The following is a 14,651-nucleotide window of genomic DNA, read 5'->3' on the forward strand; positions in this document are numbered from 1 at the left end:
AGGGGTGACAGTATCTCCCGCAGTTGGGATTTCATTTGGTGGCTTTTACTGAAATGTTTCCCCCTCCTTGGATCTCAATCTTTTTCCGTATGGAAGTTGTTATGTTACCACCTCTCAGCCTTCATTTGGAAACTTGTTTCTTCTCATAATTTGCTGATATCAGCCTTGTCCTTGGTAATCTGTAGATACATATTTACCAGCCACTGGTAGTAAACCAGTTATCAAGGCAGATTACTTACCACACATTGAGCATCAAAATCACGTGTACATTGCTGAACTCTAGCATCATTCTTTCTTCCCCTGAGCTCCTAACATTTCATCCATCTCAGGAACATTCTCTGCTTCATCTGCTTAGCTTGCTTAGGTTTAACTCAGCTGTTCAATGAGTACATAGGATACTTCTTTTCCCACATTCACAAACTCCGTCCCCCTCCCTGTCCTTGGCAGAATGAGGTAGAGGACAGAGGGATGGCAGCACCCAAGGAGGCTTGTTTGTGCCACCTTGCGCCATGGAGTTAACCCAGAAGCTTTGAACTCTATTTGGGAAACAGAACTGTCTCTCTCCAAGAGTTGTGCTGGAGGCCCAAGGAGAGCACAAAAATGATTACCTAGAAATAATGTAGTGCTAGAACATTATCTTTGTGAAAAAAATTTCCTTGGGGCTTCATTGTTACTTTGAAGTATAAAGTTCACATGGCAGATACTCTTTCTGTAGGAATTATCTTCTCGAAATCTGAAATGGGTTTGTGGAAGAAATAAGAGCAGTAAAGTTGATATGAGTGGGTGACCCATTTCTTGCTTTCTTTCAAATTTTGGTGCCCACTCATTCATGCCATGGCCACCTATAGATGCTGTGGACCGGGTGTGAAGTCCGCCTTGTATCTGAGGTCAGAAATCTCCTTGTCCCACTGCCTCTATAAACCTCCTTTCTCTGTAGTTTCTCTCTCTCCAAGGGTTCTCCCTGCGTCCCACCACTGCCTCTGCTTCTGCCCTGGGCCACTTTCATAGGAGTGCCACCTGGGGATCCAAGGTCATCAGAGCCTGACGGCTGCTGCTCTACTAACTTTATATTTTCTTATAGAGGGAGAAAGAAGTGGTCTTACCTAGCGTCCACCAGCACAATCCTGACTGCGACATTTGGGTCCACGAGTATTTCACTCCCTCCTGGTTCTGTCTACCCAACAATCAGCCAGCCCTGACCGTCGTCCGGCCAGGGGACACCGCACGGGACACTCTGGAGCTAATTTGCAAGGTATGGAGCTACTTTGGATGGTTTTCCCAAGAAGAGTAGAATGTAGGAGTCTTCTAAGGCTCACGTGGAACTCAGTCACATGGAAGAGGATGTACTTACAACAGACCCTTTTGTTTCAGAGCAGCATTGCATGTGTGAACATGTGCATAATAATGTAAGTGAATACTTCACCTTTAGGAGAAGAGCAACTCTTCTAAGCTGCTTCTTTCAGTGCATGTGTTTCATAGCTTTGTAATGAGCACATTACATGCTCACTGCAAACCTTGCAGAAAATCTAGGTAAAGAACAAAGCAGAAATGCAGATTAAAACCACAGTGAGATATCATCTTACCCCTGTTAGAATGACTTCTTTAAAAAGTCCAAAACCAATAAATGCTGGTATGAATGCAGAGAGAAAGAAATGCTTATACGCTGTTGGTGGGACTGCAAATTAGTACAACCTCTATGGAAAATAGTATGGAGATTACTTACTTCTGGGTATTTACCCAAAGGAAAAGAAATCATTTTATTAAAAAGACACCTGCACACAAATGTTTATTGCAGCACAATTCACAATTGCAAAGATGTGGAATCAGCCCAAGTGCCCATCAATTCATGAGTGGATTAATAAAAGGTGGTATATGTATACCCTGGAATACTACTCAGCCATATAAAAGGATGCATTAATGCCATTTGCAACAATTTGCAGGGAATTAGAGACCATTCTCTTAAGTGAAGTATCTCAAGATGGGAAAAACAAACACCACATGTACTCTTTATTAAATTGGAACTAACCGATGAGCACACATGTGCACAGAAGGAAGTAAAACTCAGTGGAAATCAAGCAGGGGGGAGAGGGGAGGAGGGGAGGGACAAAAACCCAACCTAGTGATACAGTGAACACTATTTGGGTGATGGGCACACCTTACAAAAGCGATCCATGTAACAAAAAACATTTGTACCCCCTTAATATTTTGAAATAAAAAAAAAAGGCAACAGGAAAAAAAGAAAAGAAGAGAAAAGAAGAAAACAGCAAATTAAGACCAGTCTTACTCACAAAATCCAAAAAACCTCTGTAAACACTTTGGTGTTTGTCCATCCATTCTTTTTTCCACACATGTATGTATGCATGTATTTAGTGGTATATTATGGGTAGTGTTGGTAACCTGCTGTTTATAATCAGTAATTGTTACACCATGGGTGTCTTTAGAGTGAGAAAAACTGAAGTAAATATAAGTTTGACCTCCATGATGGGAAATTCCTCTTCTTGTGAATATAGAATTAGCCCCTTTTTAAAAATGACAAATGATGGAACGCATTTCCTTTACTTTCACCTTAAGCTGTGGAAGAAATGCCCGGATCTTTTTCAAGGTGAACCCGGTTTCATTTTTCCCCCCTCGGGGCAACCACGTGAGTGGTCTTGAGTGAGGCGAGAGAAAGAGGGAGGATAAGAGCTTTTCTTGCATGCTTGTTTTTATTTTTACGTAATGAATAGCATTAATAGTTGTATTTAGTGGTTATATCCAGTCTGAGAAAGAGCCGATACTTTCCCATTTCACAGATGGGGAAAGTGACGCCCAGAGGGCCTCAGTAACTTGCCTGAGTGCCCGTCACAGTCAGCTGCAGTGGAGACACTGAGCCCGTCTGGCTGTTCCACACCTGGGTGTAGCCCGCTGTGCCAGGTGGACGGTCTCAAGGACTCTCAGAACCTGGGTCAGTCTTCAGAAAGGACGGCCTAGAAGGCTCAGGAGGATCTAGAATATATTCTTAGGGGAGTGAACTGGTCTTCCCTGGGGCTGCTAAAGTGAAAGTGGAAACCTCTTGTGTCTTAATTTTATCCTAGAGGAAGCTGGATGGATTAAAAGATGTTTTTAAAACTTCATCATTCGATACAATGGTTTGTAAATACTGGCTATTTCGGCAGGTACCACAATTATGTAGTTCTACAGTCAGCACTTTTTGTATTTTTAAAAAAAACAAATTACCAGGACCTTTTAAAAGAAAAAATAAGGCTCTTCATATGAATGGGTGAAATGGAACAGTCCGGCTGAAGTTAGCCTTTCAGATAGTCCTGTGTGGAGGAAGAGCAAAAGAGCCACTTGTTTCAGGACAAAGCTCAAATCATCCCCCACAAAGGTGTTAAAAATAAATATCACCTTACACGCTTTGAATCCTTCATGTATGAGAGTTCTAGCTTTTGAAGATAATGGGTCACAATTTTCCATTTTAATTACTTAACAAAATGGGTCTATGGAGGATTTCTGCATTCCTTTATTTATAGAGTAGCACAATTCTTTAGAGACCCATTAATATTCTGTAGAGCTGTGGGAGTTATTCTCAGATCTGTAGCTTAAGGTAGTTGGAAGTAGGACTCTCTTGCCTTCTTGTATGAGCCCGACTCTGGAAGGTGTTTCTGGGGACTAGCATAGCCTTGTAGCAGCCTCTGCACACTGGCTGTAAACTTAATCAGGAATCGGAGGTTAAGCCAAAGCTTTCCAGTAACCACTGATTGGTGGGAAATTGATCAGTGAGTGGGGCAATGAGTGACTGGCCCAATTTTAGGTACTTTTCAAGCTATTGCTTTGGAAGAAACTACAGCAGAGTGAGGAATGATCCTGTTCTGCCACTTAGAGACCATCTTTAGATAACGTGGTGACCTGTTTCCCTATAAAGTGTTTACTTCTGTCCCTTGAAAGGTTTCTGATGGTATCATTAGGGTACACATCCCCTTCTCTATCGGTAAAAGGTAGTCCTGCCCAGTTTTTCCCAAAACAGAGAAATAAAAACAACGACAACATGATGTGGAACAAGCTTACATCTGATGAGTTTAAAAATGGAAAAGATTTTGTGTACTTTAAGAAATTGATGGTCTCTGGAAAGGCATCCATGTAGGATAAATTATATAGTGTCCTTGGAGCCCGGTGCCTTCTAAAGCTTGCTTCCTCTTTGGAAAACACTTTATTGTAATTAGTGGAGCCAATTTTATTCTTATGAGGGAAGGAGATAATGGGGGAAACAGTGCCCCATGTTATTAATGATCTAATATAATGGTGAGTGGGGTGTGTTTTTTTTTTTCCTTTGTGGAGAAGGGATTGAAAACAAAGATGATTGTAAGAATGCCTGTCTTTTGTTTCATTATTGTCATTCTCAGTGTTGTTGATAGATGCTTTCTCTAATATTTAATAATCAATCTCTTTCTTCTGTCTCTTGCATTCAGCTCATTCTCTTTCCTATTCTATCTGATCCACATCATTTCACATCAGTTTGCCATCTGCCCATCTGAGCACCAGTCAAATTCTGGTATAGTAAATATTTCAAGATCTACATTTCATAGACAATTTATGTTATAGATGTTACTAGAATGATTGTTGCTAAATATAGCAGGTAACCATGTTGGCCTGTAGGTTTCAGATATGTTCTGATCCTTGTCATTACAAAAATAATTGCAAAAAAATTCATTCATTCATACTCACTGATATTATTCACACGTGACCATGGTGTCAGTTTTTATTTCATGCTTTCACTATGTCAGCCTATGGCTTTGGATATTCTAATAACCGTTGACATTTAAAAAATAAAAGGTCACTTTGAAGGGGAGGGAGACTGTCTTTGGAAATTCTGTTATGGCACTTTGTGTGTCCGTGTGTGTGTGTGTGTGTGTGTGTGTATTTCTGTATGCAGTAACTGCATGTTTATATGTTTCCCAGAGAATTTTGGCTAAAATGGAAGAATATGAAGAGAAATAGAAGAGCAAAACATTATGGATTAGAAGATCTATGGCAATAAATTCTGAGACATGTTGTCTGTTTTAATTGGCTCAAACTATTGAAAAGATCTTCATTTTGTTTTGCTGTTTCATCCTTTGAAATAGTCATCATAAGATGTGAATTTAAAAAAATTATGCCAACTAAACTAAAAATTGTTCTACCATAATTTTTTTTATAGTATAATTTGTGGCTACATTGCCTCAAAATGAATCAAATCCTCTCTAAGTAACTGAAGTAAATGTACATTGGAGAACAAATTTGCGCCATTTAAATTTTTTCCTAGCTGAAATTTCTCATGAGTTAACAAATTTTCTCTTGAATATTTTACATGTCAAAAGCAGGCCACATATTTAGAATCACTGTGTTAAAATATTCATTAATATTTGGAATTCTTTTTGCACAGATATGAATTGTGAACATGGTTAGTTCAACTTTTTTTTGATACTGACTCGCAGATATCTGAGATGCATAAAATTCAGATTGAGAGTAATTCATTAGGATTTTCCCTTTATGTTAGACCAGTCATACATGACTAATGAGGGTTCATAATTCAGAAACTTGTACCAAATGATAAAACATACTGGTATGTATATTCATCCAATGTCCTGTTTTTAGGGTAACTGTTTACTGACCAAAATAAGAGCTCTTAGGTTATAAGTAAGACCATTATAATTTTTGCATGTGTGGCATGTCCTCATTTTTATTTCTTAAAGTTATCAAGTCATTATTGTAACTTAGAGACACTTGAAAAATATGATGGAGGTGGCAGGAATCATCCTTACTACCATTATTATATTTATTCTTTTATTTTCTGCACTACATTACGCAATTATTGTTTATTCTTCTCTGCACATATGTAAAGATATTTTCAGTACTGTGGCATTTAAGGGACAGTGGGGACCTCCACAGTCCATACCAGGACCACCTTGAGCTATTTGGTGCCCGCCAGCGGACTCTCTCTCTCTCACGTTGTGGTTTCAGGAACTAGAATCTTCTTAGGGGAGGTTGCTGTTTGGGTGTGATTTCCAGAAGATCTGTTTAAGTGACACTCATTAGGAGTGTCCACAAAGTATTTATTAATGATGACAATAAGGTTTCCAAGTAGATTTGTTCCTGTTACTAAGACCCCATGAAATTTCATTTCTTTCCCTTCCACCTCAGTCGGAAACAGATGGTGAACCAAAATTTTTGCTTCTAATTAAAGATTTCAGTGAGGACCTGGGTAGCATTTGCAGCTTCAGTCTCTCGAAGGGAAACTTTTCTTGCTAATCACATCACCCTAAATATTTTGTTGTTGTTTATTTGTCTCAATGGCTCTCTGACAAGCAATAGGTAGTAGCACATGGAAAAGCTTACCTGTTTTATGTTTCCCGGGGCTTACCCATTCACGCTTATTATCTTTGACATCAGGGATCCTGGGTCTGTCTGTATTTGAGCTTCTGGTCTCAAACACAGGCAGGGACAGGACGAAAGCCAGAGGCACGACAAAAGCCAGGGGCACAGGAACGTGGTTGCTGAATGGCGTCTGTGTCCAGCACAGCAGGCTTCAAACTATCACGTCACTCAGGAGAGGATATGGGTTGGGGGTTCCCAAGAAAACCTCTTTATCATTTTGCTAGGTTTTCAGCAAACTCATTCCCATTTTCTGCAAATGTGCTTTCGCAATAGTGCAGGATGCCCGTCTTCAATGTGTACATTTATTTAAAACATCGCTGCCCCACCTCCCACATCTGCACACCCCTTCCCCATAGCCACACACACTCCTGAGGGCTGCATTTATGTTGTATTAATTTCTGTATTCTCAGTCCTTCACATGATGAAAAATTTCCAGTTTACATAAAAGTAGAGAACAATGTGATAAAGTCTCATGTGTCTATGGCCTAGAATCTGTGATCATCAAATTAAGTTTCATCTATCCACTCACTCACTCACATCCCCCACTCTAGATTATTTTGGAAGCAAATTCTAGATATAGCATTTATCTGTTAGCACTTCAAGATATATCTCTAAAAGATAAGGATGCTTAAAAAAGTTCCTTGGCTTAAACATTTTCTCTCTAGCAATATATTTTCATGTTGCCGTGTGACTTTCAAAGAGCATTTTCTTAATTTTTTTTCTGTATCTTCTTGACTGTTGAGAATTATTTATAAAACCATGTTGCTACTATTGCTTATTCCTCAAATTTCATTCGAGGATGATTTTTTAGATAGGGAAAAAAAAAAAAATCCATTGACCCATCCTGAACCAAAGGAGAAAGCCTGGAAATCTCAATCCTGAACTATTTTAGAATTGTTTTCTTTGAGCAAGTCATTCAGTGTGTTTCCATAGTTGGACACATGCCTGTTTGCACTGCCCCCGGAGGGATTCTCCCTTGGGGAGTATATGAATAAGACTGAAATCCAAATGCCTTGTCTTCACACTGACTCGCTTGCAAATGAACTGTTAACAACTGTCCCAGTGTCCCCATGTGGTTAAGAAAACAACTTCGCTTGGGCACAGCTTTTTTTCTCCCATTGTAAATACAGTACTTTCTTGCCTTTCTTGACACTTTTCTTCTTTAATCAACTATGTATGCTTGAAGTTATGTTTAAGGGCCTCTTTGATCTGATGGTTTTTGTTGAAAAACCAGTGTTGGAGGGCTCAATAAATCAAATAGGGGCAGTGAAGATGTGACTCAGTTGTCGCCATGGAATCCTAAGACACCTGTGGAATGTTACTGATGTGTTCAATGAAAAGTATTTTAATGTTTGAGTTTTGAATGCAAATTTTTAAAGAACTATAGAAACCTAATACCCCTATGCATTAACAAATCTGTATTGTTTTGGGGGAATATGTTATCGTATGTCAGTGGAGAACTGATTGCTCCTGTTTACTATTGAAAACACACATTTTCTTTCTTTCTTTCTTTTTTTTTTTTGTTCCAGACACATCAACTGGATTATTCTGCTCATTACCTGCGTCTGAAATTTCTAATAGAAAACAAAATGCAGCACTACGTTCCGCAGCCCGAGGAGGACATTTACGAGCTGGTAATGTTTATGACCGTTGTCCAAGTACATTTTGTAGGAGATTATTTTCAAATTATATGTGTACTTGTGTTAATTGTAGCTGGTGGAGTGGAACGAGTTCTAAAATAAATGAGCTTCATTCGGAGCCCCGGAGTTGGTGGAGCTGGCCTTACTTATCACACAGATTCCGCAGGGTGGAAATGCCGCCTTTGTTTATGCAGTGCTGTGCTAGCGTGCAAAATCCAAGTCCAGAGCGAACTCTTCCAGTTTTAATCATTATCAGTAGCTTTCCTTGCAGCATTCACAGTCTTTTATTTTAAATTGGTGACTCAAAGATCAGCTGGCTGTTGTCAGGAAAAAAGTACTAACTTCAATTTTGTGTGGCTTCCACATGTGTATTGAAACCGATGGGTCAAATCTTGTGGGGTGAAACAAGCTGCCATCTAGTTATATGTCCAGCCTTTCGGAATTGTATATATATGGATTATTGGGGATGTTTGTGTACGTTTGAGTTTTAACATACTTATAGGACTTGGGTTCTGAACCAGACCTGGCTTTGTATAGCTGTCTTATTATTTTCTAATCATGTGGAATTGGCCAAAAAAAAAAAAAAAGTGAGATGATAATACTTAATTTCTAGGATTTTGGAAAGATTGGAGATAATGGCTCACATCATAGATGCCAATGGTTGTTATTGTAATAAACCAGTAACGAGTTCCTCTTTTGTTAGCGGGGTGGTGCATTTTTTAGTTCCAGTAAAGAAACATTTTGTGAGCAAGGCGCCTCTATTTTGGAGTTCATTCTGCTCTGTCTGTACTTAGTCATTCCTCTGGGGGCTGGGGAGCTGCCTGCCATGGATATGTGAGTACAGTATGACTTCAGGCAGGGCTTCACCACAGAAAGTGGAACTGAAAATTTAAACCCAAATATTCTCTTTTTGGAAAGGGGAAGCATGATTTAAAAATTAGGAGGAAATTGTGTTTTTAATCAACTTTGTTGTGGTGCACTTTACGTGTAATAAAGCTCTCACAATTTTTTGGACATAATTTGATGAGTTTTGACAAATGTATACAGTCGTGTTTCCACTGCTACAATCATGATTTGGAACATTTCTGTCATCCTGAAAGGTGATTTTTGTGCCCTTTTAAGTGGTTTTTAAGGAAATATAGGAAAGGGTGTGCTTTTGTAACACTGCTAGCATGTTGTGCAATAGAAGAAGATAACATGATGAGCCCTTTTGCAACCGTCACTTACGCAGATCAATAGGTGTTCATAGAAGGGGGGACATTACAGAGGTTGATATATTCTTTCTCTGGCATGGAGAAAAGCCCAGTCTTTGTGCTCTATGAGTAGAGGAAAGAAAACCTTTTCCTTACTTAAAAAAGGGAAGTGCTTTGCTGATAACACTCAAATAGCTATAGATCATTTATTTTGCATATTGGCATTAATGACTATTTCACATCCTAAATTACAGAGATCATACATATGAGGTGTAGGTACTTCAGACATAGCTTTTGAAATTGTATTGACTCATTTATTGTTTTTAAACCTTGGCCATTGTGTGGCCTCATCCAACATAGGAGACTAGGCTTAGCCTGTTTGGATCTACAATTTGTGTATACATATGATAACTATAATTTTTTTTAGAAGAATCTAAAGTACAAAGAGAACATGGTATTGTTTTTGCCCTGTTTCTGAAGGTCTCCAGCCCTGAGATCTCTAAGGAACAAATGCCACAGTCTTGCTCACTCGAGCACCTCTATCTTTACCAAGGTTCTTAACCATTTTGTGCTTTAAATACCTTTGGCAGCCTGGTAATGCTTCCAGGCTCCTTCTCAGAATTATGTTTTCATTTACGTGAAGTAGAATACATAGGCTTACCTGTGCCTTAAACATACTGAAATAATTATCAATAATATTTAAAAATTGTAGATAATATATGTGGTTATTTATTAGCTCATTAAATTCCAAGACCTACCAGCAGTAGGTCTAGTAGCTACCACTGTTCTGAAATAGTGATGAGCATAAATAACATTTTGAGATATCAGCAGTAACTAGAATGTGATATGAAAATAACTGTGATTTCTATTTATGATAAAGTCACAGACATTGCTAATATTGCTGTTTGTTGCCTGTGTTCATTTATGATTAAAGAAAATGCTAAGGTTCAGGAGAAGGTTTGTAAATAGAAAGATGTCAATTTTTTTCACCATTCAAGTTCATAGACCACGTTAATTCTAATCCTTGGGTCCCTGGTTTTGAACCCCTGCTTTAGGCCATTAAGCTAGGTATAATGTCATTCTGAGTCAGGGACTTTCTGAACACACAGCGTTCCTCGATGCTTTTTGAGTTTGCAGGTATTTAATTTATCGTCCCTTCCTGAGCAAACATCAGACCACACACGGTTAATTGGTCTCCCTAGCTCACCTTCATCTTGATTTTGATGGACAAAGGAAACTTGTAGGTGTTGGAAGTCATTTCCTCATAAATGACTCACTCATATATGACTGTCCCAAAATATTTTATTCTATGCCACCGATTTGTCAAACAGTCTTTAGTGGTAAGGTGAATAGTTATTAGCAAGAGTGTGCACTAAATTTTAAAGATCTTATTGGAGGGTCTAGTGTGCTTATTTGCGGGGTCAGGAGATCCTCTTGCTTGTGAATAACCAGGAAGAGTCATCAGTTTATTGCTTTGCTGGCTGTGTCTTAGTAGAAGTTTGGCTACTTTTTCATAATTAGTTATTTGTTGAGTCCAGTCCACAGAATGATCATGAACATGGTTGCAGTCTGTGGAGGCACTTTGTAAAGATCCGCAGTAAATGTGTTTTTGTTCTTAAAGTGACAGGTGGGAATAAAGAGTTTGCAATAACGCTGATCAATTTATTTATTCATTCATCAGCAAATATTTATTTCTCACGTGTGTGCTCAGCACTAGCTGTTCAGGGTGCTGGGGATACGCCGGAAGAAACTCTGCTCCTGGTGGAACCTGTATTCAAGTTTGCATAGATAGGTATAAACCCATGTAAATGTGTTATATGTCAGGGGGTGTTCAAAGTTGGAGAAGCAAGAAGTTAGGCCATGTGGATAGAGAGAGATGGGGCATCTAGAAGCTGGTCGTGTTGCTCTTTGAGATGTGGCCGTCAAACAGGGAGGTGAGAAGTGAGGGAGAGGGTCATAGAGGTATTTTGGAGAAAAGTGTTTTAGGCTGAGGGCACAAAGCTGGCTAAGGCCAGGCAGGTGGAGGTGGCTTAGCTGGTGTGTGAGGAGAGTGGTGGGGAGGGTATGAAATCGGAGAATGGAGGAGATGAGGGGAGGAGGGAAGCAGGACAGGCCACGTTGGACCTAGGTGCAGTGGGAACCCCAGCGAGAAAGGGCCTAGTTGAGCTCTGTTATAACAGGCTCACTCTGGGGATGTGTGGGGAGTGGCCCATAGGGCGTAAGTGGATGGGTGGGCGTGCAAGGCCTGCAGCAGGCCAGGGGGCCGTAGTCTGGGCCAGAGGAGATGGTGGCTTGGACCAGGCCAAGGAAAGATAGAAAGAAACGATGGTGATTTTGTGAGAACTCAAGTGCCTGGATAAACAAGTTGTTTCTTAAAATCTGATGATCCTCTCAGCTGGTTTTTGTAAAAAGAAAACATGCAACATCCTTGATTGAACAAAATAAAAGGACTATGTAGGATCCTTCATTGTTAAAGGTATTACGTATAAAAATACGGAATTGCAAAATTTCTAGATCCAGATAGTGTGGTTGCATTGAAAATATATTTTAAAGTATAGACCCTTCTTGAAATTTTATGTATTTTATTAGTGTTGTTCACTAAAGGTGGCTTTAGTCTAACCAGCCCACATTTGGCCAAAAGGGGCCTATGTGATACTGAGTGATTGTCTGAGACCAGCAAAAGACACAAAGCCTTTCACACTAATTCCAAAGAAAAGTAGGAGGTAGGATTATGAAAGACGATTATTCACAAGCGTTATTCCCACTGGCTCTGTTTGGAAACAAGTAGAACAAGCAGTTAAATACTGCCACCTGGGGGCAGGGTATGGCTCTCAAGGAAGTTTAAGAAAATAAAACTAAGGCTCAAACTACGTTGAAGTGAACACAGTTGATAACGTTTCATTCATTGAGTATTTTGTGCTGTTCTGAAATATATTGGTAAATTTTATTGAATTTGGTATGTAGAGTTTTGGTGACTATTATCTGGTAATTAATTTGTATGAAAAATTTCTGAAGTATAAAATAAAACCGCACTCAGCTATGCCCTTAACCTATTGCATTTGGTGGAAGTTGCATTAAGTCAAGATGTTCGAGAAGATCCAGACTGTCCTATGGATGGTCCTGGCCCCCCACTGCCCTTGGCGTTCTATTGACCAAACTGGTTTTCAGGCTCCCCAGTCCTAAGTATTATGCTCACCTCTCAAATGCCCAAAGCAAGTAAAGAGACTGGCTGTTCTTTTCTACTTGCCTGAATAAAATTATTTCTGGATGAATGACTGTGTGGTTAGAGGTGCTAAGGGACAGATTTTCTGCTATTGACCTTGACTCAGCATTTCAAGATTTTCATTTCAAGATGGAATAATAATTTCTAAGTTCCATATGAGCCTTTGACACGTTGATTTATTTTTGGATTTTTATCATACATTTTGGATTTAAGCCTTTCACTTACTTACCTAAGGAGGTAGGTAGGTTCCCTTTACTTTGATACCTCTGAGATCCAACAAGAGCTGGTCTGGGAGGCCTTGTAGTACAGTGGAGAGAGCTTAAGCTCTGGAGCTAGTGAGACCTGGGCTCAAATCCCAGCTCTGCACATACATACTGGCTTTTTGAATTTAGGAAAGTGCTTTCTCTCCAGACTATTCCCTTTATTTGTAAAATGGAGGTCATAATTATCTCATAGAATTAGTGTGAGAGGCGTGACACATGGTTGGAACTTCATTACTGTCTCTTAATGATGATAGGCCCTGACATATGAAAATGAAATATCAATTAAATTAATTTAAGTGACAACGTTTCTGATGTGTGAACATTATTCTTATCTTGGCTTTATACAAAAGCTCTTTTTTCCAGGCTTTATTGGGTTTTTAGAGGGTTGATGAATTTGTGTACTTAAGTTTTCTAGCTAATTTTGGGACAGTTCAGTGGCTAGGAGAAAATATCCTCTATTTACATGATTTGTGGTATGTTTCAGTGCTGTCATTTGTCTCTGCTTGTTTATGCTATCATGAGCTTTTCGGGCAAAAATAGTGTGTGAACAGAGAAGAATGGAAGCACAGAGATTTCTCCTATTTCCATGATTCCCATACGAAGATCTCTGTAACTTCTTCATGATTTTAATAAATGATTTTTCCCCGGTACTGGTGATTTCGATTACTTTAGCACTATTTTTTGGGTCTATGGTAGAGATAGGGTGAAAATAGACATACAGAATGATGTCGAGAAATTATGTAGAAACCAAACTATAGCTAGGTTTGAGAATTTGAGTTATAAGGTTTTACTTTGACTCTTGATGGGTTCAGTTCAATAAAGACTGCGATGTAGGCTGGGCGTGGTGGCTCATGCCTGTAATCCTAGCACTCTGGGAGGCCGAGGTGGGAGGATCGCTTGAGCTCAAGAGTTCCAGACCAGTCTCAGCAAGAGTGAGACCCCGTCTCTACTAAAAATAGAAAAATTAGCTGGGCATGGTGGTGTGTGCCTATAGTCACAGCTTTTCGGGAGGCTGAGGGGGAAGGATCTCTTGAGCCCAGGAATTTGAGGTTGTGGTGAGCTACGATGATGCCATGGCACTCTACCCAGGGCAACAGAGCAAGACTCTGTCTCAAAAAAAAACCTAAAAAAAAAAAATACTGTATGTTGTGATATAAATTTGCAGTCAGGTATCGATTGTGAAAAAATAGATTTATGAAATCATGACCATTCTTAAGAAGTTACTTATAATGAAATCCTAATTAGACTCCTCTTTGTAATTTTCAGTTGTACAAAGAAATTGAAATCTGTCCGAAAGTCACCCAGAGCATCCACATTGAGAAGTCAGATACTGCTGCTGACACTTACGGTATGTTTATTTTTCTTCCATCTTTGGTGTTTGTGTTTTAAGTGAAGACATTTCCTGTGTAAAGGTGCACTTATTTACAATTCATTCAAATGTCTTTGGGTCCTGTTAAAACAGATAGCCTATCTGGCTTCTGTGCTGTGGAGAGCAGTCAAACTAGAAAAAGAAAGGGATTTACCCTGGGTACAATGAAAACTTCTGCCATAAATTCCATAATTTTAATCATTGGGGCTTTTCTATCATAAAAAGGAAATGGATATGTTGGGAGTAGATTATTTTGTCTGTCAAAAGACAAAGTCACAACAAATTTATAGATCTGATTAGCTTTTATTTGCCATTCATGAATGCGGCAGCCTTGGTTCTACAAAATAAAATGAGCGCTATCCCCGGGCGGTGGCAGAGCAGTGAGTTTTGTAAGGTGGGAACAAGGAAAAAGAAAAATAGAAAAAAAAATCCCGATTGGTTCACATCAGGCTACTTCTTTGTCAGGATTAAAGCAGAAAATGACTTCCTTGTCATGCTAACTCAGGTAGACTGGAATCTCTTGTTTTCAGGAAAAACTAATCTGTTTGGGGATCTATCTGCTTCCTTAAA

The 14,651-nt window shown here is 39.2% G+C and overlaps 1 protein-coding gene across 9 annotated transcripts in view; it reads left to right on the forward strand.

Annotated features, from left to right (window-relative positions):
• TIAM1 (TIAM Rac1 associated GEF 1) overlaps positions 1-14,651 on the forward strand; it is a 353,935-nt gene that overhangs the window by 273,740 nt on the left and 65,544 nt on the right. For all 9 annotated transcript variants that reach the window (XM_069472356.1, XM_069472358.1, XM_069472361.1 and 6 more), the window contains 3 exons: positions 1,082-1,252; positions 7,923-8,027; positions 13,979-14,060. In XM_069472356.1, the coding sequence (XP_069328457.1) occupies positions 1,082-1,252; positions 7,923-8,027; positions 13,979-14,060 (358 nt within the window). The remainder of the gene's footprint in view (positions 1-1,081; positions 1,253-7,922; positions 8,028-13,978; positions 14,061-14,651) is intronic.

The sequence above is a fragment of the Eulemur rufifrons genome, chromosome 7 (genome assembly GCF_041146395.1).
Source record: "Eulemur rufifrons isolate Redbay chromosome 7, OSU_ERuf_1, whole genome shotgun sequence".
NCBI lineage: Eukaryota > Metazoa > Chordata > Mammalia > Primates > Lemuridae > Eulemur > Eulemur rufifrons.